Source organism: Calonectris borealis, chromosome 1 (genome assembly GCF_964195595.1).
Source record: "Calonectris borealis chromosome 1, bCalBor7.hap1.2, whole genome shotgun sequence".
Taxonomy (NCBI): domain Eukaryota; kingdom Metazoa; phylum Chordata; class Aves; order Procellariiformes; family Procellariidae; genus Calonectris; species Calonectris borealis.
The window spans coordinates 43,812,726-43,838,215 of NC_134312.1; the positions used below are offsets into that span (position 1 = coordinate 43,812,726).

General features: G+C 38.6%; 1 protein-coding gene across 2 annotated transcripts in view; it reads left to right on the top strand.

The window, feature by feature from the left end:
- Positions 1-25,490, top strand: part of NAV3 (neuron navigator 3) — a 270,974-nt gene that overhangs the window by 207,582 nt on the left and 37,902 nt on the right. For both annotated transcript variants that reach the window (XM_075150396.1, XM_075150404.1), the window contains exons 14-21: positions 375-651; positions 2,807-3,512; positions 5,067-5,555; positions 12,064-12,105; positions 14,402-14,562; positions 16,432-16,620; positions 19,145-19,197; positions 24,019-24,042. In XM_075150396.1, the coding sequence (XP_075006497.1) occupies positions 375-651; positions 2,807-3,512; positions 5,067-5,555; positions 12,064-12,105; positions 14,402-14,562; positions 16,432-16,620; positions 19,145-19,197; positions 24,019-24,042 (1,941 nt within the window). The remainder of the gene's footprint in view (positions 1-374; positions 652-2,806; positions 3,513-5,066; positions 5,556-12,063; positions 12,106-14,401; positions 14,563-16,431; positions 16,621-19,144; positions 19,198-24,018; positions 24,043-25,490) is intronic.

Sequence of the window (25,490 nt, forward strand, 5' to 3'; positions counted from 1 at the left end):
AGTATACTTAGGAATTCCCCCATTCAAGCTTTTAGTAAAACCTCTCAGTGCAGTGAAATTCAGAGGGAGTTGAGGAGTGGTGAGGGTATCGCCAGTGATGGTTAAAGTAAATTATGTTTCACTTCATTATGGTTTGTCTATCAAAGAAAGAGTTGAAATCTTTTGCAAATAAAAGAAAAAAGAAAAATGTCTTCCTAAAATGGGAATGTTTTTAAACTTTTGGGACCAGGGTACTAATGTTTTAGAAGGGAAGTTTCCGTGGCCCTTGCTACAAACAAATCAATATGCTTATTCTCCTCCCCTCTTGTGATTTAAGAAATCAGCAAATACTGAAGATGCTGAGACTGACCATTTCTCATGCAAATCTCTTGTAGCTGAAGACGGACTCGGAGAAGCGCTCAGTTACTGACAGCGAAACTTGGGGCAGCACTGAAGAACTGAAGAAACCAGAGGAAGATTTTGACAGCAGCGTGGACAGCAGTGGCAAGTGGAAAGGCCTTCCCTCGGGGCTGTCTGAAGAGTCAGAGAAGGGGGGGCAGAAAGCATCTCTCTCTGTTTCACAGACCGGATCCTGGCGGAGAGGCATGACTGCACAAGTAGGAACAACTCAGTCCAGGCACAAAGCAGGAACAAGTGCGCTCAAGACCCCGGGTAGGAAACTTCTGTAGTTCAGACTACAGCACTGAAAATTAAGGCTTTATACTTAGACTTCATTTATAAGCAGTAAGGAATCTTTAGTGGGCTAAAAATAATTAATGGATATTATCAGTGTGTGACAGACATGAGGAACTGTAAGCAGATTGGTAGTTCTTCTCATAAATGACTGCAAGCCAAGATTGTAATAATATACTAACTTGTTCACCTCTATAACTCTTAGTCTGCTACACTGCATACTAGTAATTTATTAATCATACATGAATGTATCCATAACATAAACTGTGATTACATGTTGTTTTACTATCATTTGAGGATGTCAGCTTCTATTAGGGAATTCTTAGAAGTATTTTTGAACTTATGTCTGCCTTATCTTTGTTCTCTAGAAAACCTGTACCTTTGATAATTGAACATATGCATACAAATGACAAAAGATTAGAAGTTGAGATAAAAAGGTTTAACATTCAAGTCAGGGGACTCAAAATGAGTGTTTCTGAATAAATCTGAATCGTCACATTCCAGATACTGCAGGTATTCGATAGTCCATTGTTAAGACATTGAAAAAAAATCTTTTTACACACTTATGAGTTCTTACCTTCTTCTGAAAGGCCTCTCAGAAGTAGTAGCCACTTTTGCAATCTAGTTTTGAAGAAAAAAATGCAAAGTTGGCAGAAGACATCATTATTAAGACCATCTAATCCATCATTTTACTAGGGAGATATCGACCCTTTTTAGGACATTTTCTAGACCTTCGTCCAGTCCTAACAAAATACTGCATAAGCATGCATTAACCCCCAGTTGTAAAGGTAACTAGCAAAAAACTCCTCAGAATAAATTCAACTCTTTTGTGAGCCTCTTTTTTTTTCTTTGCAATTTGGAACTGCTTAACATGGGTCAGCCTCTGGTCTATAAGATCCCTGAGGAACACTGCTGCTGTCAGTGGTCATGCAGAAATGGATGCAGAAATGACACCTCTGTAATAGTGATTGAAAAAGGGGATACTACACCGGTTACCGCATGCCAAGCTAAGTTTCCCAGACCTTCTGTTTTGCTAAAGACAAGCAGGCAGCCACTGTGCAACGGTGTAGGAGGTCTTAATTTTTGAAGCATATAGTAATAGTCTGTGTATTCGCAGCGTAGGAGTCTGATCCGTATCTTGGCGTGTGCATGTGTTTGTGTAGCATAAAATGTGCACTGCATAAAAACACGAGTGGATTTAGTTCTGACTTGTGGGTGTTGCTCTATATTACAGTTTAGTTCCTTAAGACAAATTAGGCCACCCACCTCCAAAACTTCCATAATCACTTGAAAAGTTGTTATGTTGAATATGTGTTCCTTATTAGGAGCATACAATAGATGCTTAAAGACAAATTAGAATAGAAGAGAAAAAGCATTTTTTGTCTGTAAAGTTGTCTGTAAATATAAGAAGAGGGTATTTTCTTTTAAGATAGAAGAAAATGTCTTATTTAAACCTTTCTGAATGTCACAGTAACATTACGTAGAAATAGGCATGTGTCTGCGCAGTACTGAAGATAGCCTCTCAGAAAATCAAAAATCTTGAAAAGATAGCAAGAATAAGACAAAGGCTATTAACTCATGCAATTGATATCATTATAGATCAAGAAGTTTCATACCATGACAACATAATCTCTCCCTGATAATTTTGTGTAACTAAAAACAGAACAAATTTAGTTATAAGCTAAAAAAAAAGTAATCAGTGAAAACCAAAGAACTCAATAAGTACCACCAATTTCTACATGCATAATTAATGTCATACTTCTGGAAATGTTAATTACATGTCATGTTTTATTTTCAAATACTATTTCTTACATATAGAAAAACTATTAACAGAAAAAAAGCCAAATAAAATTCCTTATAGTCATTCAGGACAATTTTCTACATCTATGCTCTCCAGCTATATATGAAACTGGAAGTTCTCACGAGAAGTTCAAGCTTTTAATATTTAATGCTTATCTGTAATGTATTGTACCTGCTACTGACTGCTGATGGGGGACTAAAGACCAAATTGGTCTGTTTTCTTAGGGTAATTTTTCTATTTGTGTATTTTTTCATAACCATATAGTGTTAAAATTAGATATTGAGACATTACAGCTTAAACACAAGTGATTTTTTCAAATATACTTTTATTTAGGAAAAACAGATGATGCAAAAGCTTCAGAAAAAGTGAAAACTCCCCTGAAAGGAGCCTCCATTCAGCGCTCTCCATCAGATGCAGGAAAAAGCAGTGGCGATGAAGGAAAAAAGCCTCCCTCTGGCATTGGGAGATCAACTGCTACGGGGTCCTTTGGATTCAAGAAGTCTGGGATGGGATCTTCTACCATAATCACCACAAGCGGAGCGACTATCACAAGCGGGTCGGCGACTCTAGGAAAAATGCCAAAATCTTCAGCCATCGGCGGGAAGTCCAACGCAGGGCGGAAAACGAGCTTAGACGGTTCCCAGAACCAGGATGACGGCGTCCTGCACGTGAACTCAAAGACGACTCTGCAGTATCGAAGTTTGCCTCGCCCATCAAAATCCAGCGGCAGTGGGATCCCCGGCAGGGGCGGCCACCGCTCCAGCACCAGCAGCATCGACTCCAATGTCAGCAGCAAGTCTGCTGGTGCTGCTGCCACCAAACTGCGAGAGCCAAGCAAGATCGGGTCAGGGCGGTCCAGCCCCGTCACCATCAACCAGACGGACAAGGAAAAAGAGAAAGTGGCCGTGTCTGATTCCGAGAGCGTCTCACTCTCCAGTTCCCCCAAATCCAGCCCGACTTCGGCGAGCGCCTCTGGCACGCCGGGACTTAGGCAGCCAGGATCCAAATACCCAGATATCGCCTCACCCACCTTTAGAAGGTTAGTGCTCTTCTATGAATTCCTGAAGTTGCAGTATATAAAGCAGGGATTTTCAATGTGTTAAAGCACTGGGCAAAAATCCTTTTCAGGGCATATTTTGCCACACACAGAGAACCACATGCAAAAAGATAAAAGAGTAATAATTTTTTCACATGATCCTATTATTTCTCTAAGGTCTAAAGACCTTCCCAGACCTGAAACGGCTGTCCCTTGAGCTTTCAGCATTTTAGGGACATTTCCATAACAACAGTTTGAAGGTTAAGCTGAACTCAATGATCCTTATGGGTCCCTTCCAACTATGATTCTAAGTTTTTATTGAATATTCAGACACATGAGAAGTTCCCTCTCAATACTCTAATAAACCCCCAAAGGGAAGAAGGACGCCTCATTCAGGCACATTCTATTACTGGAACGGGCGATGCCATAGCCTGGTTGGAGAACTGAAGAGCTCTATAGATAAATAAAGTATTTGCTTTCACGTTGTCGGCAGCTCTAGCTACAAGCGTTACATTATCGTAGCAGCTTTGTTACATCTTTCATCACAAACATTAGCAAAGCTAAATTTCAATTGGAAATGCTTTACTGTAACGTTTCTGGAAGTATAAATCTTCATGAAGTATAAATTGGGATGGAGCATTTGCTCTGTTGGAGAAAAAGCCAACAGTGCCCTCTTGTGCCTAGTTACCAAAACAGCATCTCCAGGCTGCTGGGGAGCTGCAGCTAATTTTTGTGGGCTTTGTAATATATAAAATGGATTCTTATGTTATTAGCCGTGCTTACTTTACATCACGATAAGTTTTGCATTTATTTCTTATTAATTTATGAGCTGCACCTTAACTGCACCTTAAAATGTTTCCAGTAAAACATTAAGTCATCACATGACCTTTTATTTCAACAGTTTTAGAGGATTTGGGGTTTTTTTTCATCATTGCTGTAAAATTTTCTTCTATAGAATTGCTGGAAGCAATTATGTGAAATACACCTCTGTCATGACTGCCCTTGGAAACAAACCGAGCCCATTTAGGTCCGGTGCAGTTTATTCTGTCTGAATGGTTACTACATGACCAATGACCGCATGACCATCTGGGCAAAAGAGCGACGAGAGGGAAATCTTACACAAATACTTAGATATTTATTAAACTATGAAGCATTTTGCAAGTGTTTGTTGCAATCATTTTAGCTGATTTGAGAAGTGAAGGGTTTAAAAGCTAATGACTTAGCCGTGGGAACGCTTAATTCCTGAATTTGGGTGAAAGTGTAATCTGTTTATGCACTAATAAGACAAAAATGTGCTTATTTTATCTCTCTCCGGGAGGGTCTGTGTGTGCAAGGAGCACATCTGAAGAGGAGTGAATGAGAGCTGTTGCTAATGAAACAAACCTTGATTATTGTGATATGGTTAAGTGAATTTAATTTTGCGATGCGATTGATCAACTAGGTAGGCATGATTTTAGTAGCGGTAATTAAAAATGTGTAGTTTGGCTCTTAGGATGTTACGCCATGAATGTTTAATGTGGCTATCAGTTTCTCTAAAGCTATTTGTTTTACATTTAGGTTGTTTGGTGCCAAGGCAAGTGGTAAAGCTGCCTCTGCACCCAGTACTGAAGGTGTGAAACCCACATCGGCAATGCCCAGCCCTAGTACCACATTGGCACGGCAAGGCAGCCTGGAATCGCCATCCTCGGGCACAGGCAGCATGGGCAGTGCAGGTGGGCAAAGTGGTAGCAGCAGCCCCCTCTTCAGTAAACCTTCGGACTTAAATGCAGATGTTGTAAGCTTAAGTCACTCCTTGGCTTCCAGTCCCGCCTCAGTGCACTCTTTCACATCAGGTGGTCTTGTGTGGGCTGCAAACCTGAGCAGCTCTTCAGCGGGCAGTAAGGACACACCAAGTTACCAGTCCATGACTAGCCTTCACACCAGTTCCGAGTCTATTGACCTTCCTCTTAGCCATCATGGCTCTCTCTCTGGACTGACAACAAGCACTCAGGAGGTTCAGAGCCTGCTCATGAGGACTGGAAGCGTCAGATCTACTCTTTCGGAAAGGTGAGCTTGCCTATAGATACAGTGACCACGAAACCAGTGAGAGGCAAAAGGACAGGAGCCAAAAAAATAAACCTTCCACCTGTTTTCCTAAAGGGACACTGTTTAATTAGCAGCTCAGTCCTTTATGTAAAAAAGGAAGGAAGGAAGAAAAGAAAGCTGAAAGTAATCAGGCATTGGACGTGGAATCAACTGCCTTTTAAAGTTTTACAAGCACTTTTTCTATCTTGAGAAGTTTTTTTGTTCCCCTGTTCTGGAGAACAACCAGAGAAGAGGGGAAAATTGTCTAATTTAATTAAAGGCAAATCTAAACAGCCACAAAATGACTCCTGCATACTGGATCGCCCTGCTGTCCCAGCAATTGGCAGCTCCAAAGCTGTATCACTGCCCTCTTGCTAACAAATCTTCTCCAGCAGTGGGACCCCACCAGGTTTCTTCCCATTAGCTCAAAGCACAGGCAGAGCTGGTGGGCCCCTCCCTTCAGCTGACCACTCGTGCCTTAAAATGCCCAGTCCTGACAAGTTGCTTCTTACATGGTAATCATTGCACAGATCCTCACTAAAATGCAGTTTCACTGGCAGGGAGACAGTTTACAAGATGAGACTCTCACTACATGCACAGTCCTGCTGAGTGTCTGGAAAAGACAAACAAAAGCAAGAAAGGGTTTTGCTCTTTTTAACATGCAAATATTTTACCATTGATTTTATATTATTAAGTGGTGCATCCACCCTGGCATACTTGTACCACGATTTTTTTTTTTAAATTTTTGTGTGTGTGTGTGTGAAATATTTATTTGACTTTTGCAAGAGAGTAAAAATAAGCCTTGTTAGGCAGTAAGTAATTTTCACTTCCTGTGAAAATTTTCAAGATTTGACAATGAAACTCTTATCTCACATGGGGACTGAAAAGTCAATATTAAATCTTTCATTAGCCTTTGATCCAAAAAAGAAAATTATACTGAGTCAGTCAGAAATATTTTAAACTTTTAAAGGTTAAACTTAGTTGTTTAGAAAATACATAATTATTTGAAGGAAAAAAGACTTTTTTTGTATACACCTGGAAAATATACAATGTTAAGAACTTTTTCCCCTTTATATAAAACCAGGTATTTTTCAATATCAATCCTTTCCATGGAAAGATTTCACTTTCAGTAACTCAGCATTAAAAAAACCCCAGACAAAACCAAACCCCTAAATAACTCTTTACCAAATCTAGATGAAAACTCTCCGCAGATTTCATTCTCTTATGTTGCATTCATAAGTATTACTATATCAGCTAAAATCACACCTCTTACTAATATAAATACAACACTATAAAACATATGTTTGCAACAATATAATGTATGATAACAATACTTAAAAATACACTGATACATAAAGGTTTTGTAATTTGCACTGTGCCTTTAATTTTTAAATAGTAATTTGCATTGTGTGCCATGAAATGAATGTGAAGATATTTCTTAGAAAGTTAATTATTAATGGTTAGCTTATAAAAACCTTCACTAATTTTTAGTGCTACATATATGGATTGTGAGGCCAATAGGATGATGTGGAAGAGTATAAATTTATGCCAAAGATCATATTTATACAGAGGATGTTAAACATCACATTTAAAATGTTAATGGTTTGGCACAAGCTCCTGAGCAACCCCCACTACTGATACTTTATGTATTTGTTCAGTGACTTAATTTCAGTGGTTCCAAATACTTCGCCTTTGGCAATATTTTTAAGTTTCAGATTTGTCCACATGGGGATATTACGATTGAGTCCAGAGAGAGCCATTTATCATGTTGATCTGGCCTCAAAACAAATGCATGTACCTAGAGAAAATGGTGTCATTTCTTGAATTATAACCCCAGTAGGGTTTTTGCAGTTTGATTTTTCTGAAAGGTCTGTTACAAGTGCTGTGTTATTTCTAAACTGTTTTATACAGTAAAACCTAGATGTAGCAAAGTATTTGTTCACAACAAAAGCATTGGTTTGCAATGTTAGAGACAAATATGTTTGGCAACAGATTACGTCCGTTTTCCTTTGTAAACTCAGATTATATTTGAGATGCCTCTGGCAATACTAGTTGTAGCCTGGCATGGCATAAGAAATTAGCTGCAAAGAGGCTTATTCTTTTTCTTCAGTCACTCTAGAGCTTGCAAAAGACTGAATGAGCAGTCTGTATAGTGAGATATACTAATATAATGTAGAGACAAAATCAGAAAGACCGAAGCACAAAATGAGACACAATCAGCAAGCGACATAAATTCTACACACAGGAAGCCTAGGGAAAGCTAAAAGAGAAGAGAGAGCTAATAATAGATGATGCAAATAAATATGGCTTTGCTTTGTTGAAGCATTAACTGCAGTTTGATAGCTAAGCATCACTAATGGCAAGCTAAGCATCACTAATGGCAAGCTAAGCATCACTAATGGCAAGCATGCTAAGAGGGAATGAAAAGGTTAAAGATTACTCCAATTTACTGGTCCTGATGACCTTTTCACTTCCCTGCTTCAGATACAGTCTGAAATAGCCCTGCAGTCATTAGGACTGGAGAGGTTTCAAAGGGTCTGTGCTGAGGACGGAGCGAGGGGGAGGGCTGGGATGGAGGATGAGGGAGGGGATTGTGGGCGAGGCCACCTTGCCTGGAAAGATACAGAGGATATGAAGCGCAATGGGTTAAGTAACAGATAACATGGGATTTGTCATTAACAGCCTTTTAAATAAGACTAATTTAATTCATTTGCAAGAAAACAGTCTTTGTGAGTAGAGGAAAGGAATTAGATACAATAAGAAATCCTGAACTTAGCAAAGCTTTAGGTGCTGTTTCAGAGTACTTTCTCACAAGCAAATGAAGGAAATAAAGTAAGGTGCTTGACCAGTTGGTAAAGAGTTATCAAAGACTAGTGATCAATGGTTTATTAGCCTGAAGGGATATAACAGGGCAGGATATGTTTGCACAGATACAAAATGGAAAATGATAAGTCTATTTTGCAGAAAGGAGACAGTGTCTAAGGGGCTGTAATGCCATTGCTGGAACAAAGCATTTTCCCAGTATTTTGAAAATTAAAGTATCACATGTAAGTCTTAGAAAGTAGTTATCCCATTCTACTTTTTCATGTTAAGTCTTTAACTTGAAGACTTTGGGAAATCGAGTTTTAGGAAAGATTTGATGCAACTGGAAAGAACCCAGAAAATGAGACCAAAATCCCAGGGTACATCTATGTTTCCTGCTAAGGAGAATAGCCCTTGCCTGCCTCCAAAAAAGCAGTCACCTGCCATGGAGACAGCACGTCTGCAAAGTCTCTGCTACATTTGCCCACACATCCCTCCAGGGATCATCAGGCCCAGTCTTCACGCAATGGTGTGGCATAAACACAGAGCTCCCTGACAGCTGCTGTATTGATACAGTGTCAAAGTTTCCTCCAGCCAAATTTTGTGTCATTCAATAAGATTCTTTTGCATTGTAATAACCAGAAAACTGGTTTGGTAATATTTACTAGCAAAATATTTGCTTTTTCAGCAAAATTTGCATCTCCCTCAGGACTTTTGCTAGTTTTGCACTAGCAGTATTTATTTAGACAAGTCTACTTCTGTTGTTACAGCAGTGTAACCCACTATGTGGGAGGACACTTGTATTTTAGCTTACAACAATTTAGAGGGATTAAAATAAATCGTACTTATACTCTAAAATAAAACTGTCTACTGGGGTTAATTGGTAAAATTTCCCAGGTGGACACATCACCAATAGTTATTTTGGACCCTTAATTGCTGTTGGGCACTGCAGATTTGTGTCTTCCTTTTGCTTGGTCTGAGTGACACAGCAAGGGATGCATAAAAATGCAGAGATATAGGAATTAACAGTAGTGTCATCAGCAATAATGGCTGCATTTTAAGATTAGCAGAGTGGAAGTAGTTTCTAATCACCTGACTGGCTTGCTCTGGTTTACTTTAAAAGGATGTTTAGTTTTGAGGGCCATGAATGTGCATTGAAATCCACTTAAGCTCTTCAAGACTTTTCAGTTGTTGATGGTTGTAGTTTTAAGGTGTGAAACAGTGCAACATGTATCAGATTTTCTTGTGTGCTCAGCCATTTGTAGAAACTCATTTGTAAGTCCCATATCAGCTTGGCCCAGCCTGCCCTAGACCTCCCTAAGTGCTTCTTAGCTTGCAATAATTTGTTTTATTCCCTAACAACTCTGCAACAGTTAGATATAGCCCAAAGATATGTCATTATGGCCCTTTCCCAAGTTAACCTCAACACCAAGGGCAGGTAGGAACCTGAGAACTGTAAGGCTTCCTGTAATTTCCCCCAGAGAACTTGCAGACGGTTTCAGCAGTGCAAAATAAACAAAAGGGAATGGAGATATGGTGGGCTTGATAACTTCAGCCTATGCTGAAGCATCTTCCTGCAAGACTGCTTTTGGCAATCGACATGGCAAAGGAAAACATCAGGAATATTGCAATATTCTCAGCCTCACTTTATATTGGTATTTGTTTTAAGTCAAAGAGACAGATTCCATGAATGCATTGCTTCTTTCAGGAAAGGACTGACTTTTTTTCATATCATCTTTAGAGATCTTTTGAGCACCGAGGTCAGGCTGGTAGTGTCCTAATGGGATCACTGCACATTACAGTTCAGTTCTATTTCCCAAAGGTCCAATTTCTGTAGAAGTAACATACCCAGCTTCTTGGTGGAGGAATGCTTTCAGATACTAAAAAGATACGGGCAGTTATGGGTCTGAATTAACAGTTACATAGAACGATGGTTAACAGCTTCATGCAATTATCTGAAATCTAGGAGCATCTTCATAATATTTAGTATTTTAGAAAAGCAAAATGAATGTTTGCTACATTCACTTTTATGCAATTGCAATAACTCCATGCTTATGTTCACCTCTATTTGATTTGGGTACCTGAATACAAAAGTTTTTTAGCAAAATTCTATGGTCACTACTAGCTTATTTATCTGACTGACAACTTTTGGCTTGTGGATTACTTTAAAGGAGCACTGATTGGCTCCTTTATTTTTAGATAACATGCTATAGATTATTTTGAAATACATAAAACTTCAAGTTAAAGTAATATTAGAAAATGTGTTGTTCATTAGGATGTTTGAAGCATTTGCAGAAGAAACTGGTGTTATTATCATCATGTTTATTTGTTTTGAAATTTAGAGGTGCATAAAGGAACATCAAGGCCCCATTCTTCTCTGTAAGGAACTAAAAAATACATGAATCATGCATTCAAATGTATATTCTCTTTTACCAACCATTCTTGGTCCTTTTAGTTATGTTGGGAGCAAAATGCTGAAAATTTAGTCCTCTGTCTGGTAGAGGACTACTCTCACGTGGACCATGATAGCTGGGCTTGTGCTGAAATCCTGCAAACTTTCTCCTTCCATTTGCTTTCTCCCCAGGGCCCTGATTAAACCAGTAAAATTCCCTATAAAGCTTCCTGGTGGTAAGAGGGGTTTACTTCAATTAGTCTGAGCCCTAATGGTAACAGATTGTTAACGCCAACAGTATTTTCACTGCCTTTAGCTATTTGTATCAAGGTTACATGGCAGTGGGGCCTCCAGCACCCCCGGCACAATAGAAAACGACCTTTAATAATGGCATAAGAGTTTTCCTGGGTAGGAAGGGTCCTAAATTACTGTTGCTCTCAGAGGTGTGATTATGATATGTAATACAGAAACTTTCTAAAGCCATTTTGCAATTCAATCCATACAGTGACACCAAATTATGGTCTTAAGGGAAAAAACATTGCAACACTTGATGATAACTAGTTCAAATTCAACCCACACTAGTCAGGGACTGATCTACCAAGTCTTTATGAGGAAATGTCCAAATGACACTTATTTGAAGGAAGGCTAGTGGATGCCCTTCTAGTGATGGGATTTAAATTAGGAAAACTTCAGCCACAGATCTCCGGTGATCAGCCACTCTGCCCCCATGTGTGTGTGTGAATATGGAACAACGTTGCTCTGGTGCCACTTTTCATTATCCCCACCATCATCTTACTATGTGAGCTCCACAACAACAGAAAGCCAAGGGTCTGTATATTTAGCACGTATTTCTACAAGCAGAGCTGTCATTTGGCTTCTGGCAAGGCCATGCTGTCTCTTAGCAGGTGCCGCAACCTTCATTTCTTTTGGAAATCTATTGGCATATCGCAGGCAACAGTGAAAAATAAGAGATTCATACTGTGACCATATGATTCTCACACAGATTGCAGGGTGAAGCTGTAGGAAGGTTAGAAATGCTAAGGAAGGACTTCTGTCTGACTTGGACAGTCTCCAAATTACTATTGACCCAGCCCAGAACATGTCTAGATGAAAAATGAATGTGCAGCAGTCCATGTCCTATTGTCCCCTCCAATTAGTCAGGGATTTATCATGAAAGATATATTAAAAAGCATTAAATGACCGTCTGTTACGCACACACATCTAAACCTTTAAAATTTGTAATTCTGAACAGTCCTGTTTACTGTATGTCCTTAGGGATTTTTTTTGTTTTAACAGCATGCAGCTTGACAGAAATACACTACCCAAAAAGGGATTAAGGTATATATTTTTTTGAGCATGACTGCTACTTCTCTGTTTTTCTGTAACTTTTTCTACACTGTCTTTCCTTTTCTTTCTCCTTTTGTTGATCTTGTTTACAACAGAGTTCTTGGTACTTAGATTCAAACCAAAAAAAACCGTAGATTTTAACAATGGATTTTTTCTTTCCATGAATTTCCTTTCAGGATATACATGGAAAGTGAATACTGTTAAGGGTAGTTTCCTTATGCAATGAATCTTAAAAGGCATTGAATCCTGGAGAGCTAAAAGAGACAGAACAAGATACTTTTGCAATTCAATGGGACTAATTGTTGAAAACATTATTGAGAAAAACAACATTTTCGAGGTGGATCTGAACTTGAACTCTAAATGCAAACACTCATGCAATTTGAATTGAAGATCTAGTAAAGGGTAAGGCTAGAAAATACTAATTTTCATATCCAAGGTTTGTAAGTCATCTTGATCCCTATCCCATCAATACTCAGAGTCCAACTTTGCTACTAATTCCCCACTAATTGTTAGAGCTGTCTTCATCACAGAAAACAGAAGTCATCTACCCTCTCCTGCACTCCATGGTTAAAAGAGGGGATCATCAGGTAACTTGTCTGGTCTCATCAGGCATGGCAGCCTATCATCTCCCTAATCCAGGAAGGAGACTTGGCAAGCGAGGGTATATGTGCACACAGACACTCTGCAGCCTTCCAGTCACTGAAATCACACGTTTAAGTCCCTTGAGTTATTGACAAATAATATTTTATGAAATTTTAAGATAGTGCTAAAGTGTTGTCACTAGATAGCACCTTCTGCTCTTCTGCACTATCCGTTCCTTAAAAAGAATCTAATCAAATTTCCCGTTATCCCAAAACAATCACTTTGGATTGGGAGAGAATGGAAAAGGTGGAGGACATGAAAGAGGCATAAAGGGGACCCTGCAAGGGTACAACAGGATGATTGAGGTTTGTGGCTGTACGATTGTAATGGTGGCTGAAAGCTGAAAGTGAAATGGAGTGGGAAAACAGCTTATAGGCATGTAATCCTGATCAGTTATCCCAGAAAGACTGTCAGTTTGATTTAACGTGCAGAGATCCCAGTCCAAGACCCAGATCCTGAATTCTCATTTTCCTGATCTTCCTGATCTGATAACCACTGGGTAATTCTGCTCTACCATCTTTGGAAGCAAAGATCATAGTTGTCTTTTTGAAAAGAGAAAGGAAGTAAATATTTAATCAGGACAAGATGTTTTAATGCCGTAAAACATTGTACAAAACCCCAAGCACAACATGAGAATTTACATGTTCATTTAATCTGCTTTCAAGCAGAAATACTTGTGCCTTGCAAGCCTGAAGCCAGAGTATCAAAAGCCCTGTCTGCTCTGCTGTTTGGGGAACACTGATGGCTCATGACAGTGGTGATGAAGGTGCTCATTTCTCAGCAGGAGATTGTGCTGAATGAAGCAGGCTATTGCAGACATTGCTGAAAACAATCTCTTGGTTAAGACCCACCCTGCCTGCACATTTTAATGTTTCACCACTGCCAGAATTGCCCTTCTTCCAGCCTAGCCAAAAGAGGCTGAGTTACCAGTTCTCCCTCTTAGCCCATGTGTCAAGTTGCACTTGTTTTATTGGTTTGCCATAGGAAGCAGTTGATGAATGATTTGATTGCCAGACTTCTTCCTTCCAGAGAACTTGTTTCTGCTAATTGCAGATTTTTCCTGTCCCTTTCCCTCGCCGCAGTTTGGGGCAGGACACAATGCCAAGTAGCATTCAGAGCAACGGACCGTGCATATGACCATGACTAGCTATCATTACCGATGCAAACTCCTTTTTCAGAATTGTTGATCTGTTTCACTCCTGTCATCTAATCAATTGCCCACATGATCTGTAGCAGACGTCATTTTGTAAGCGGCTACTCACATTTCTTGGCTTCTAGTCTGTCCATTCCCCATCCTAGACATACAGCTTCCCAGCTTTTTCATCAGCCTGTACACTTCCTATAGCTTTGAAGTCCTTTCCTGTCAACTCAGTTGTCTGTCTTCTATGGTTTATCATCGTATCTCTTCAAAGGAAGGGAATGCTGTTTTGGGGAGGGGGATGAAGGTGAAAGGGGTTTCAAATCCTGTACTTTTTCTGTTGTAATAAGGTGGTAAATTTTACCCTGGTGCTAAACACTTGACTAGACTTGATGCTTTCCAAGGGTTTTGTTCTATCTAACTGGTGAAGGGTATTTATGTGACACCTGTTTCTTTCCAAACTGTCACCTTGTTGTTGTTTTGAGCATGTCAGCTGTGGTTTTTCAGATATACTCCATCATCCCGGCAGACGAGTCAGGAGGAAGGCAAGGAATGGCTGCGCTCCCATTCAACTGGAGGCCTCCAAGACACTGGCAGTCAGTCCCCGCTTGTTTCTCCTTCAGCTATGTCTTCATCTGCAACTGGAAAATATCACTTTTCCAACCTGGGTAAATGCCATTTCCCTTCACTGTTTTTCCCACTCTAGAATAGAATCATAAAATTCAACCATTCATATTTCTTAGTTTGCCAAACTAGAGAATTGGTTTTAACATCTCCATCACCATATTGTGGTACTAATGAAGAGAAACTCACGGTGGTTTTCATGGAGTAGGCCAGGGTACCTCTTATTTTGCATACAGAAAAAAAGCACAGATTCTCTATGACTTGCCCGAGGAGAAGAAAATCTGAGGCAGAGCTGGAAATGAGCTTCTAGTTCAAAGCTACTCATCTTTTAGGATTCACAGTCATCAGGATTCTTTCCAGTGATTTTAGTGAATGTCAACCCAGACGCTAAACCTTACTTTTTTCCTATATACAGGTTTGCTTTGAGATAGGCCTTTCCAATGCATTTCAGTGGCTGGACATGGCTCTAACTGCACTGGGCCCAATCCAAATCCTATCCTTGAATGCAATATAATATTTTAGGATGTGAGTCACATTTCAAATTTATTTGATTACAGGTCAAGATGTAGATTTGGGTCTTCTGGATCTTGTTTCAAGCTAATCCAACACAAATTCAACACAAATTTAGTTTTGTTAATAAGTTTATTTTTTCTTTAATGCTTAGTAGAAAACCATTTATTTGCACCGCGCTGGACACATACCTAGGTTCACAATGAGCTTTTGTGTTTTGGGCCCTTACTGTGGAATTAGCAGCAATCTTTGAAGCATTCACGCTTCTGTCACTCTATCACAGCTTATGGCATCTGTAGGTTACAATCACTCAAAAGAAATTTGATCAGACATACAAATGTTGGTCTTTATTACATATGGGAAAAGAAGTTGAACAAAGCCACTTTTAAAATGAAATAGAATCCTAGCTAAGCAAGCCACTGCTTAGGATTTCCTCCATGTACTTGGAGCAGTTTTAGACACAGCTCTTTTTAAGCAGTGTTTCTCTCTATCATTTTCTGCTTACAATTATCTTCTTTTTCTTTTTGTTCATGGTTCTTGTACTCACAACAGAGAGCAATAAGATCAGGGGGTTTTAAAATTTATTTTGTCCTTTGCTTCTTTCGATTATCATAGCCCTGTGGAATAATTTGGTCTCACAACACATCTGCTCTGGTAGTTTATGACTTAAGGCACATCTTGCATGATCTAAAATAAAAGTCCAAACACTGAGGCTGAATTTGGATAGACAATTAGCTTTTTCTTTTAGGCGTTGAGTTCATGTGGTCCAGGTGAACCATAGCCAGGCTTTCCTTCCTACTGGCAAACAAACTTTGCAAAAGCTTAAAGTAGGTTAATCAATGCTGTTCTGGACTTCAACCATGAGTGGTCGGACTACTCCTAGTTAGTATGATGAGAGTCAACTGGCCTGTGCAGGAATTTTAACCTAATATAGTTGTAGGTGCTGTAGAAAATCAAAGGATAAATATGTCTTGCATTTGCCAGTAAATTTTGGTCTTAACAGCAGTCGGTATTACAGGTATATAACAATAAAATACAGATACTTATTTATTAGAAGAGCTGCTTATTAAAAATATTTATTACTTCTTACTCCTTTTAACTTTTAACTTGTGAATCTCTCCCATTTATTTTCTGTCTTGGGCTGTCAAAGTGAACAAGCGTGTATTCAGACACCAGTGTTAGTGTTACCATGTGTTTTACAGGATTAGTTTCATCCAGTTCCAGCTCCTTGGAGATCATCTGCTTCACCTTTTTGTGGTGGCTTTGTATGTACGAATAAAAGCCTTTCATTTTCTCAACAGTGTAAAGTCCACCTAACCATGCTAGTCCTACATCACAATTTTGTGCAGAACCAAAAATCATTTAATGGAAATGTACTTCATTAATAAAGCTTTGTATTCCAGTGAGTCCAACCAACCTATCTCAGTTTAACCTTCCTGGACCCAGTATGATGCGTTCAAACAGCATCCCTGCACAAGACACTTCTTTTGATCTGTATGATGACTCCCAACTGTGTGGCAGTGCTACATCCTTAGAAGAGAGACCACGAGCGATTAGTCATTCAGGTTCATTCAGGGACAGCATGGAAGAAGGTAAGACTGAGATACTATTTGGATCAGCGAATAGGCACCACAATAGGTCCCCAAAATAAACTTCCTAAGAGTGGTAAAATTTTAAAATATTTCTTCTGCAACATAAAAACTTAAACAATTTTGTGAAGCTTTTTTTTTATTCTGTTGAGCTGGACTCACAGGACTTCCTTACCCTAAAGCGTGGAAGATATTTCTTTCACACAGAAGTAAGCAATGCTGTGTATGTCATACATGTATAAATCCATTATCAGAAATTTTGGAGGAAAGGAAGCCATTCTTGGAAAATTATTTTATTCTTTTTGCCCCTAAAGTGTCTGAGCATACCTTGACTAGTGTGATTCCATGCGTTCTTAGTCCTACTTCTGTATTTCCTTTTTTTTTTCCAAATGTCAATGCTACTTAACATCCCCTTTCCTTTGTAGTCATTTCATTTCCCCACTTTCCTACAGCCTCCTGCAGCAAACACTATGTGTTTGTTTTCTGTATTTAAACTCTGTTATTTAATCTGACCTCAATACTTTCTTTATGCAGCTATTACTGTTGGTCTGGTTTCTTTAATGCTATATGTACAACACCTGGAATTTGGGGAATACTTTTTGTCTTGGTTTTGGGGTTTGTTCTTTTTTAACCACAGAGCATCTGACAACTTCTAATTAAATGCACTGTCTTCTAACATGCCTAACATTTCTGGTAAATCTGATTATTTGCAGAATTCCCATAAGCACAAAGTTCTCACACCCTTTAATTAAAAAAAAAAACAACAAAACACCCAAAAAAAAACCAAAAAACAAAAACACCCCGCTAAAATTTAATGGAGATTCATTCTGTAAAATCATCTCATCAATCTTGCTTGCTGCTAAGTGATGACAATATAAATGGCCTTTATAACAAGCAAATAAAAAAGTCTTCTCCTAGCCCCAAAGCTCATAGTTATGAGATAAAAGGGTAAAAAAAAGTCCTAGATGAAATAATGGACAACTAATACTTCTACTTTTTAATTCCTTCTTCTGTATTTCAGATGATATGTCAGGCAGACAGCTGGGTATGTAATACTAGCAGTAGGGTGCGGGACAGATCAAGCTGTGAGTTGTCAGCACAGAGAGGATGGCTGACTGCACAGAAGCATATCACATAATTCAAGGACAGAGGTGACTACAGACCCTTTGCTGAGGAACAGGAGAATTATCAAAGGAAACACTGGAAGAATAATAGAGAAAACAAGGCAAATAATTTATGCATAGAAAAGGAGGTGTTAAATTTAGAATTTCACTAATGGGTCACCAGTGGCTTTGATGAAAGCTTTTTCATTGGTCATGTTTCATATCCAGCTGGAGTGGATAACCATGATCAACCTGAGTAAATGAAAGTCAATGCAGCAATAACAAACAGTTTTCAGCAATTTACGGTCATTAGAGATTAACATGAAATGATGCTGTTGGAAGGCCAAATGTATTTTATTTAAGATAGGAGCTCTGAAGAAGGTTATAGTGAAAGAAGTGAGGTAATGGGTAGAGCCACTGCATATGAGAGCAGAATGGGAGTTTAGCTAAGAGATTTAAAGCAGAGACTGAAAACCAAAGCGTGATTGAAAGCAACAGGATTTCAATGGTCAGTGTACCACATCTTTGTAAATATTTGCCCAGTTACAAAATTAGATTCAAAGTCTATTTGGCAAATCCAAATATTCTTGTATTGTCAGTTTGGCATATGGATGCCAGGTAGCTATTAAAGCAAAATCATTTATTTACCAAACCCTGGCAGATTATAAATATTGAACAAATTTCTCTGAAACAAAAATGAAAAGAAGTAATGAAATAAATTATCTTCTTTAAAATTCTCTGTTGGTGTATCCTTCCTCAGGCAAGTCATCGGAAGCAGAAGGGGCAATTTTGTCTCAGTTTAGTCTTCACTTGCCATTTTCAGAGAGACCAGGAACCCCATTTTTTGAGTGGAAGTCGTGCAACAGTCACTCGGTGCTCTTGAGGCTGACTCTACTGATGATTAGTGGAAATATGGCACTACGTCTTGCAGTAACCCCTTCACACGGACTACAAATGACAGCATAGACGGGGCTGCGTTGTGCTGAGGGGAGAAACCAGCTGAGCAAAGCCTGGGAGCTCACTCCAGGGAATGTGAACTGTTTTGTAAAGCATAGTCTCTTATTAAAATCAGTTTGCTCAGCTTTGGGCAGGTGTATAAACAGCTCAATTTCTGGTTTCTCTAAAGAGTGTATTTATCAAGTGATTTGTTGTCAAAACAACAAAAGTGATGCTTGATTTGCTGGTAATAATACTCAATCTCGCTGGCTCGCTCTCCTACCTCATACACAGAAAAGAGCTTTTTTTGTATAGAACAATCTTTTTAAGTACAGGAAAAAATATCAATAGCTTTTATATACTGATAGCTCATAATCGTTCTTCATGGAAGATTGGTTCTCATTTTAAAAAGATGTTTAGTTATTGAGCTACATGGGGGAATTTTTATGCTTTCATCAATATTTCATGTTATTTTCCTTTTTTTAAAGTACATGGGTCCTCATTATCACTTGTCTCCAGCACATCCTCTCTCTACTCTACGGTGAGTATTGACATTTTAGAAAAAAGTTCTGCCTGCCTCTGTTCTTGTTCATCATTCAATGCTTTGAGGTTTAGAAGGATTAAAATTGTACTGCAATAAAGCAGGAACATTTATTTTCAACTTTGGTGTTACTGTCATGCTATTTTAGCATGCATTATTTTCATCTTTTATGTGATTTGCTTAGAACTGCTTAAAATCACCTAGTGTATTTTGAAAGCTAAAAAGAAGGTAATGGTCTGGGAGTCTCTTTTTAAGGGGAGCCCTTATGCTATTGTAGTTGATAATTTTGAGTAGTTTTGCTTATTTTCAGCTAGTTTTCTAATTGCACAATATAGAAAGTGTTTTTGTCATGTCAATGTTCGAGGTACTTCTTGGAAAACACAAGATTGCTTCAGGGTAATTTGCAGTTTAAATGTCTACTGATCTTTGTTGCAAATGACATAGATGTTATTTCCAAAAAGTGTCTTTAAAAAATGATTAATCTCAGTTAATTAGATTAATTAGATTGAGTAATAATTGTATTTTATCTCAAGCAGAAGTTCTGGTTTTGATTTTTTTTCTCTGTTTTATTGTTTTGAGATCTTCTGCATAATTTTTTGCTTCAGTTGTTCTACTAACAAGAAATCATCCATATGGGAGGAGTTAAACATGTTTGGACATTGCCTTGCTAATACACAACAGTTGCTTTGCAACCTGTTCGCTAACTACAATTACATGCTGTAGTAGTCCTTTTTCATGGGAGGGCAACCCACTTATCTGCTTTCATACCATGCATTCATGAATAGTCTGTCTCTTCACCATATTTTCAGGTGTTGAATAGTGTCAGCTGACATCCCAGGAATGACATGGACTCCTCTACCCAGAGCCAACTCCAGTTCTTGCCTGGGAATACCGAGCCCATGCAGCCTGATGCATTTGTACCATTTGGTAGCCCTATCTCAATGCTAAACTCATGTTAGCTTGGAAAGTAGGTTGCATCCATGCACAACGTCTACCACAATGGTGCCTCTCCTACTTCTGTTTAATCATAAAAAGGTCTATACAGGGGCATGTCTAAAACATCAGGTACACACACATTAGGTTTGTCCAGGCCTTAGCAGCAAGTTGCAAGCAATTCCAGTCCAGATCAGCCCCAAATTATTTTGGGGAGGTAGAATGTACATACAGACTGGCTGCACATAAGGTACGACTAACATTCAAAGCAAAGCTTCTCACTTACCTTTTGGTAGTGGAAAAATCTTTACTACTACTTCCCTGTCTATGAGACACTATGATCAATTTGCATGGTGGGGTGTCCAAAATTATGATTCAAGATTTGATATCAAATTTTAGAAGAATGTTATGAAACTGATAGATGGTAAAAATCAAATTACAAAGTGACACAGGATGCTTTCGGTATCCGGTCAGTCAGTAATTCTGAAATATCCCTGCTCTGATGTTCTGTATTGTAGCAAGGGTTTACTAATACTTTCTATTTATATAACCTGCTATCATTCAAGATTATGGAGTATCTTGGAAATATTACCTAAACCCCATGATATTAGAGAACAGTATTTTTCCTGCAAAACAAACTTTAAACTATTTACCCAAGTTCATACTGTAAGCCAGTGGAATATCTTCTGAAACGTCTGAGTGTGAATTCACATTGCAGCTAAGCCCTACTCCTTACGTTATGGATGATGTAGACAAGATAATGGAAGTTATAGAAAAATCTGTAAAGGGCAAGAAAGGAATTAGTATGACAAAATCACTAGGGTTGACCTTTAGGGATGATTTTTGATCAGAATTTCTTCTGCTTGATTCCTCTCATCCTGTGAAAAAAGTTTAAACTTTTCAGCAATAAATTAGAAGATGATGCGCAAGTGGAGTATAGAGCCATGAAAGGTTGGCAATCAGTATCACATAAACAGAAAGAGGAAAACAACTTTTCATTGTTCGATGATGAGGTGCAGTGCCTCATTTCCTCCAGAAAGGGGTAGTTTCACAGACTTATGGCATATGTAACTCGCTTTCAGCTATTACTAGATTCAAGGAGAAGCACAAGAGCTTTTTTACCCTACTTAAGCAGGCCAAAATCACTAAACAGGAGTTCCAAAGTAGCTGCCTTTCCATAAGTATCTCAATCAAATATATTTATCAGATCAAATATATCAATCAAATATATTTATCAGATTTCTCAGATTTTTCACTAGCCTTGGTGTTAGTGGTTTTCTGCAGCCTAATCACTGGAGAGATTCAGACACAGTACTAAATAAAGATCAAGATCTTTATGTATTATTGCCAAAGGATAGCTGAAAATCTTGAAGTTATTCTCTGAAGATTGTTTCTCTGAGAATTGGAATATGAGATTCGGAAGAAACATTGCATGATTTGCTGCCATTGCAATGAATAGGTCCAGTGAGACACAAGTTCTGTGTCCACTAGTATTTTCTGTATGTATTGGCTTTCTTCTTCATTTGCATTTGGGTTTTCAGGACTTACTTGAATAGACTGGAAATCTCGCTTGTAGAGGTATGTATGTAGAGAGACAAACATCCGGTTTCACAGAAAAGTATGCCATGTAAGCTGAATTGGTAGACTGTAGGATTGAAATACTGATTCAGTTTTGGCAGTGAATATATCTAGCTCTCCGAGAAGTTGAAAAAGATGTGTGGTAGTGTTAATTATGATAGGTTGTCTCCCGTTTTAATCTCCTCCTGCTCAGTAGGTGAGACACTGAGTTTTGCACATATTTAGTTAATTGCTATATTTCTCGCACTGGCTCTCAGCGTTAGCTACACTTAGAATCCCTAGACTTCATTAACTGTGCTAAGCCAAGCTCAAAGGAGATGTGTAAGGACGTGTCATTTGTATGTTAATTTTTTAAGTCTTCAAAAAAATAATCCTTACAAGGATGGGGTGCATGGATATGATGGAGAAGTAGAGGGAGAAAAAAAAATTATTTCCCTTTAGAGCCTTTTGAACCAATGGCTGCGTGCTGGGTTACAATGGTGTCAGCATGAACTCTTAAGTAAAAACTGCTCAGATGTATTTGGCTGTCAAGATTTTATTTTTTAAATTGATAGCATGCCCAGAATCCTGTTCTTTCTCTTTCATTTTACTTCTTCCACTGCCCACAAAAGTTGACTTGTGGGAGCCACCTCTCTGAACTCTGGGAGAGAGGCAACGCTTCCTTGTACAGCGAGGGAGTCATCTGGTGACAACATGTAGCACTGCCTTCATCAGTGGCGGCCGGTGGTCTAAGGACAAGGGACCACATCCCCACATGGCAGTTTCAGGAAAAGGTTCCCAACCCTAAATTTTTTTTTTTTTTTTTGCTTTTCTTGGCACAGTGGAATTCATGAGGGGACATGGTCTTTCTTGATCCCTTTGTGACCTTTCATGCACTACATATTTGAAGTAACAATAATGAGAATAGAATTTCAATTCTTTCTGTAGGCAGATCTCCTTTTTGCAAACATAGATCAGAAAGTTAGTATCAGTGTGTGTTACATCAGTGCTGGCAAATAAAATGATCCTTATACTAAATCATTCCCATGTAGTGATGTATCAGGTATTACAGTAGTTTCAGCCAAGAGCAGTTCTTAGTGTTGCACAAGGAAATATCATAGCATTGCAGTCTTTTTAGTAACAGTTAACAGATAAACATGTGTGGAAAGAGGCATTTTCTAAAAGTCTTCTCCCCCTATACCAGGTGAAGTAAGAAAGCATTTCTATAAAAAATTATTAAAATTCTAACAGCACAAAAGTTTTGCTTGATACAGGCTTAAATGAGCAGCTATATAAATTTGTAATAACACAAATACTGCCTGATGTCAGGGAACCTCCTGAGGAACTCTTACCTTGGTTTTTCTTAGCCTGTCTAGTATTATTTACAGCTAATTCTTCTACCCACATTTTCCTTTTACTGCTTACTTCTCTTCTGGACAATGTTAGACTTCTTCTCTGAACTTGGGCCACCTCAGATCATGGGGTGGATTGATTTCCAGTACATTAACTGATTCTTATTTTATGTTACGAAAGGGTTCCTCTCTCATGGCACGCCATTCCTTTCCATTAGAATCCCACTGAAGCAAGATTTCTCTGTCCACCAAGTGCCTCCTAAATTAGACTACTCCCATGCTTACAAATTTAGTGACTTCCAAAGGTTTGCCTTGCAAGGCTTGTTGAAAAAGACTGCTGAGTAAATAGCATCATTATATGACACAATACATAACAATATGGAAAATATCTAAAATTATTAAATATTATTGAGCTGAAACTTTAACATGCCTTGATAGCCCTTAATATTTTGGTCAGTACTCTGTATGGAAGAAATTATTTTAAAGTGCAAGTACCCCTCTCCCCTCACCTTCCCCCATATATGTTTTACTGGTGTGCTGCCAACTTCTCTTAGCAGGGATTAGTCTATTAGGAATATTGCTCAGTATACAATAAAGCAACTGTAGTTCCAGGAGCCATAATAATCTTTATGGTGTAAAAGTTTGCTGGTAACAGACTAAGGTCCATGCAGTGACAGCATAGCAAATTTTCTTTTGTATCTTAGAAATGTAGCTGCAGTTTCTGCAGTTCTGTTCCTGTTTTCCCTTTATCCACTGTTTCATATTGTCAGTATGCTGGCAAACTCTTTGGGGTTTCAGCTGGAGCCTTGCCAAGTAAGTTGAAAAGAATTCCATTTATTCTTTTTACTGCATACCTTCCTTAAATGTAATGGATCCGTGAAACTATTCATTTCACTTCAGTGTGGCTGGCTTTTATTTTCTATTACCGCAATTATGTTGCAGACTGTTTCTAAGCCATTTCTTCTTTGTTTTCTTCCAGGCAGAAGAAAAGGCACATTCAGAGGTAAAAACTTTTCTTCGTTTCTATAGTTATGTATTGTATTGTATTATTTTAAAGTTTATTGCTTATCTGCTATGGCTAAACTGCTGAGTTGCTGGGGAAAAGACACCCTGTGTCTTTGTACTGCTTTTTGAGAATAATTGGTAAAGGGCTGATGCAGCTTCCAGTGCACTAGAAGGTGTTTTCTTAGCATCATGCTGAAGAATGCCTCCTGGCTGAGGTTCTGAAAAGGTGAAAAGAATCGATGAGAATCGGGCTTCTAAGTGGAGGAGTTGTGATACGTCTGATTTCAGACTTAATACCACTCTCTACTGGATCTAAGGGACTGTGCAATTCTAGGTAATGTGCTGCCTTTCAGGAGAAAAATACTTCAAATGTTCGCTTTGAACTTCTCTCCCTTACATTTTGCATTATATTAAATTTCTGAAACTGGCCACTTTGATGGATTTCAGAGCAATGCAGATTGATTTCAGATATAAATCAAATCTGACATGGAAAACAGCTTCTTTCTCCTCACAGTGTATAAGAATGGGTGATAAGCCTGGGTCAGCAGCTGGATACAATTACAGCCTTCCTCAAAGTGAAGTCCTGGTTGTATTAAAAGGGCATCAAGGAGTACGAGCAGTAAAATGCAGCACCAAGGGGTGCACTTCCACTTCACAGAGCCACAAGCCTTCTGACTCCTGTGTTTATGCTGCTCCTATTTTTACTATTCTAATCACAGAAAAAGTCAACTGAAAGATATTTTGAGGAAGTCGAACAAATAAACATATTCTTCCTTACTTGCCACAGCATATTTCAATACAATTTCTACCTGAATTTTCTAAGCTCCTTTCTCTGAAAGTTAAAGCAAAGGAGCTATAGGAGCATGCCATAGCTCAGTAGTGTAAATGACAATTCCTCATTTCATTGCCCTTTATATAGGGCTATATAGAGAGGTGAAACAACATTTCTTTCCTGTGTATTTCTACATGATGTTTTCTCATCATCTAGGTCTGCTCTGTGATGCTCCTGCAGGAGACGTTAAACAGCACTTCATGAGAACTACCTTTGTATAGTTGCAGGAATATGATGAAAGTGCGGTTTAAGCAGGAAGGTCAAATAATTGCTATTGAAAACCAAAGAGAAAACTTGGAAAAAGAAAAGTGGCAGTCCAGGGTGGAGAACTGCTCAATAATATTTCCTTTGCTCTGAGCTAGTATAAATGACCTAGCTATTTTTGTATCATAGATGTACAGGAACTTGTTAATTCTTAAAGCTTGTGCAATATTCCCTGTTGGTTTTCATGGGAGTCATAAACTTAAAGCACTGCAATAGTCTTTACTAGTGAATGTTATGTGCTCCCTTTCCTAGGCTGGTTTTAGACATTTTACTTCTCTAGTCTGGAATAATTTCTTTTACGTCTGAGTATGAAAGGGGTTTCAACGTGAAACTCCATGCTGTGCTTAAGT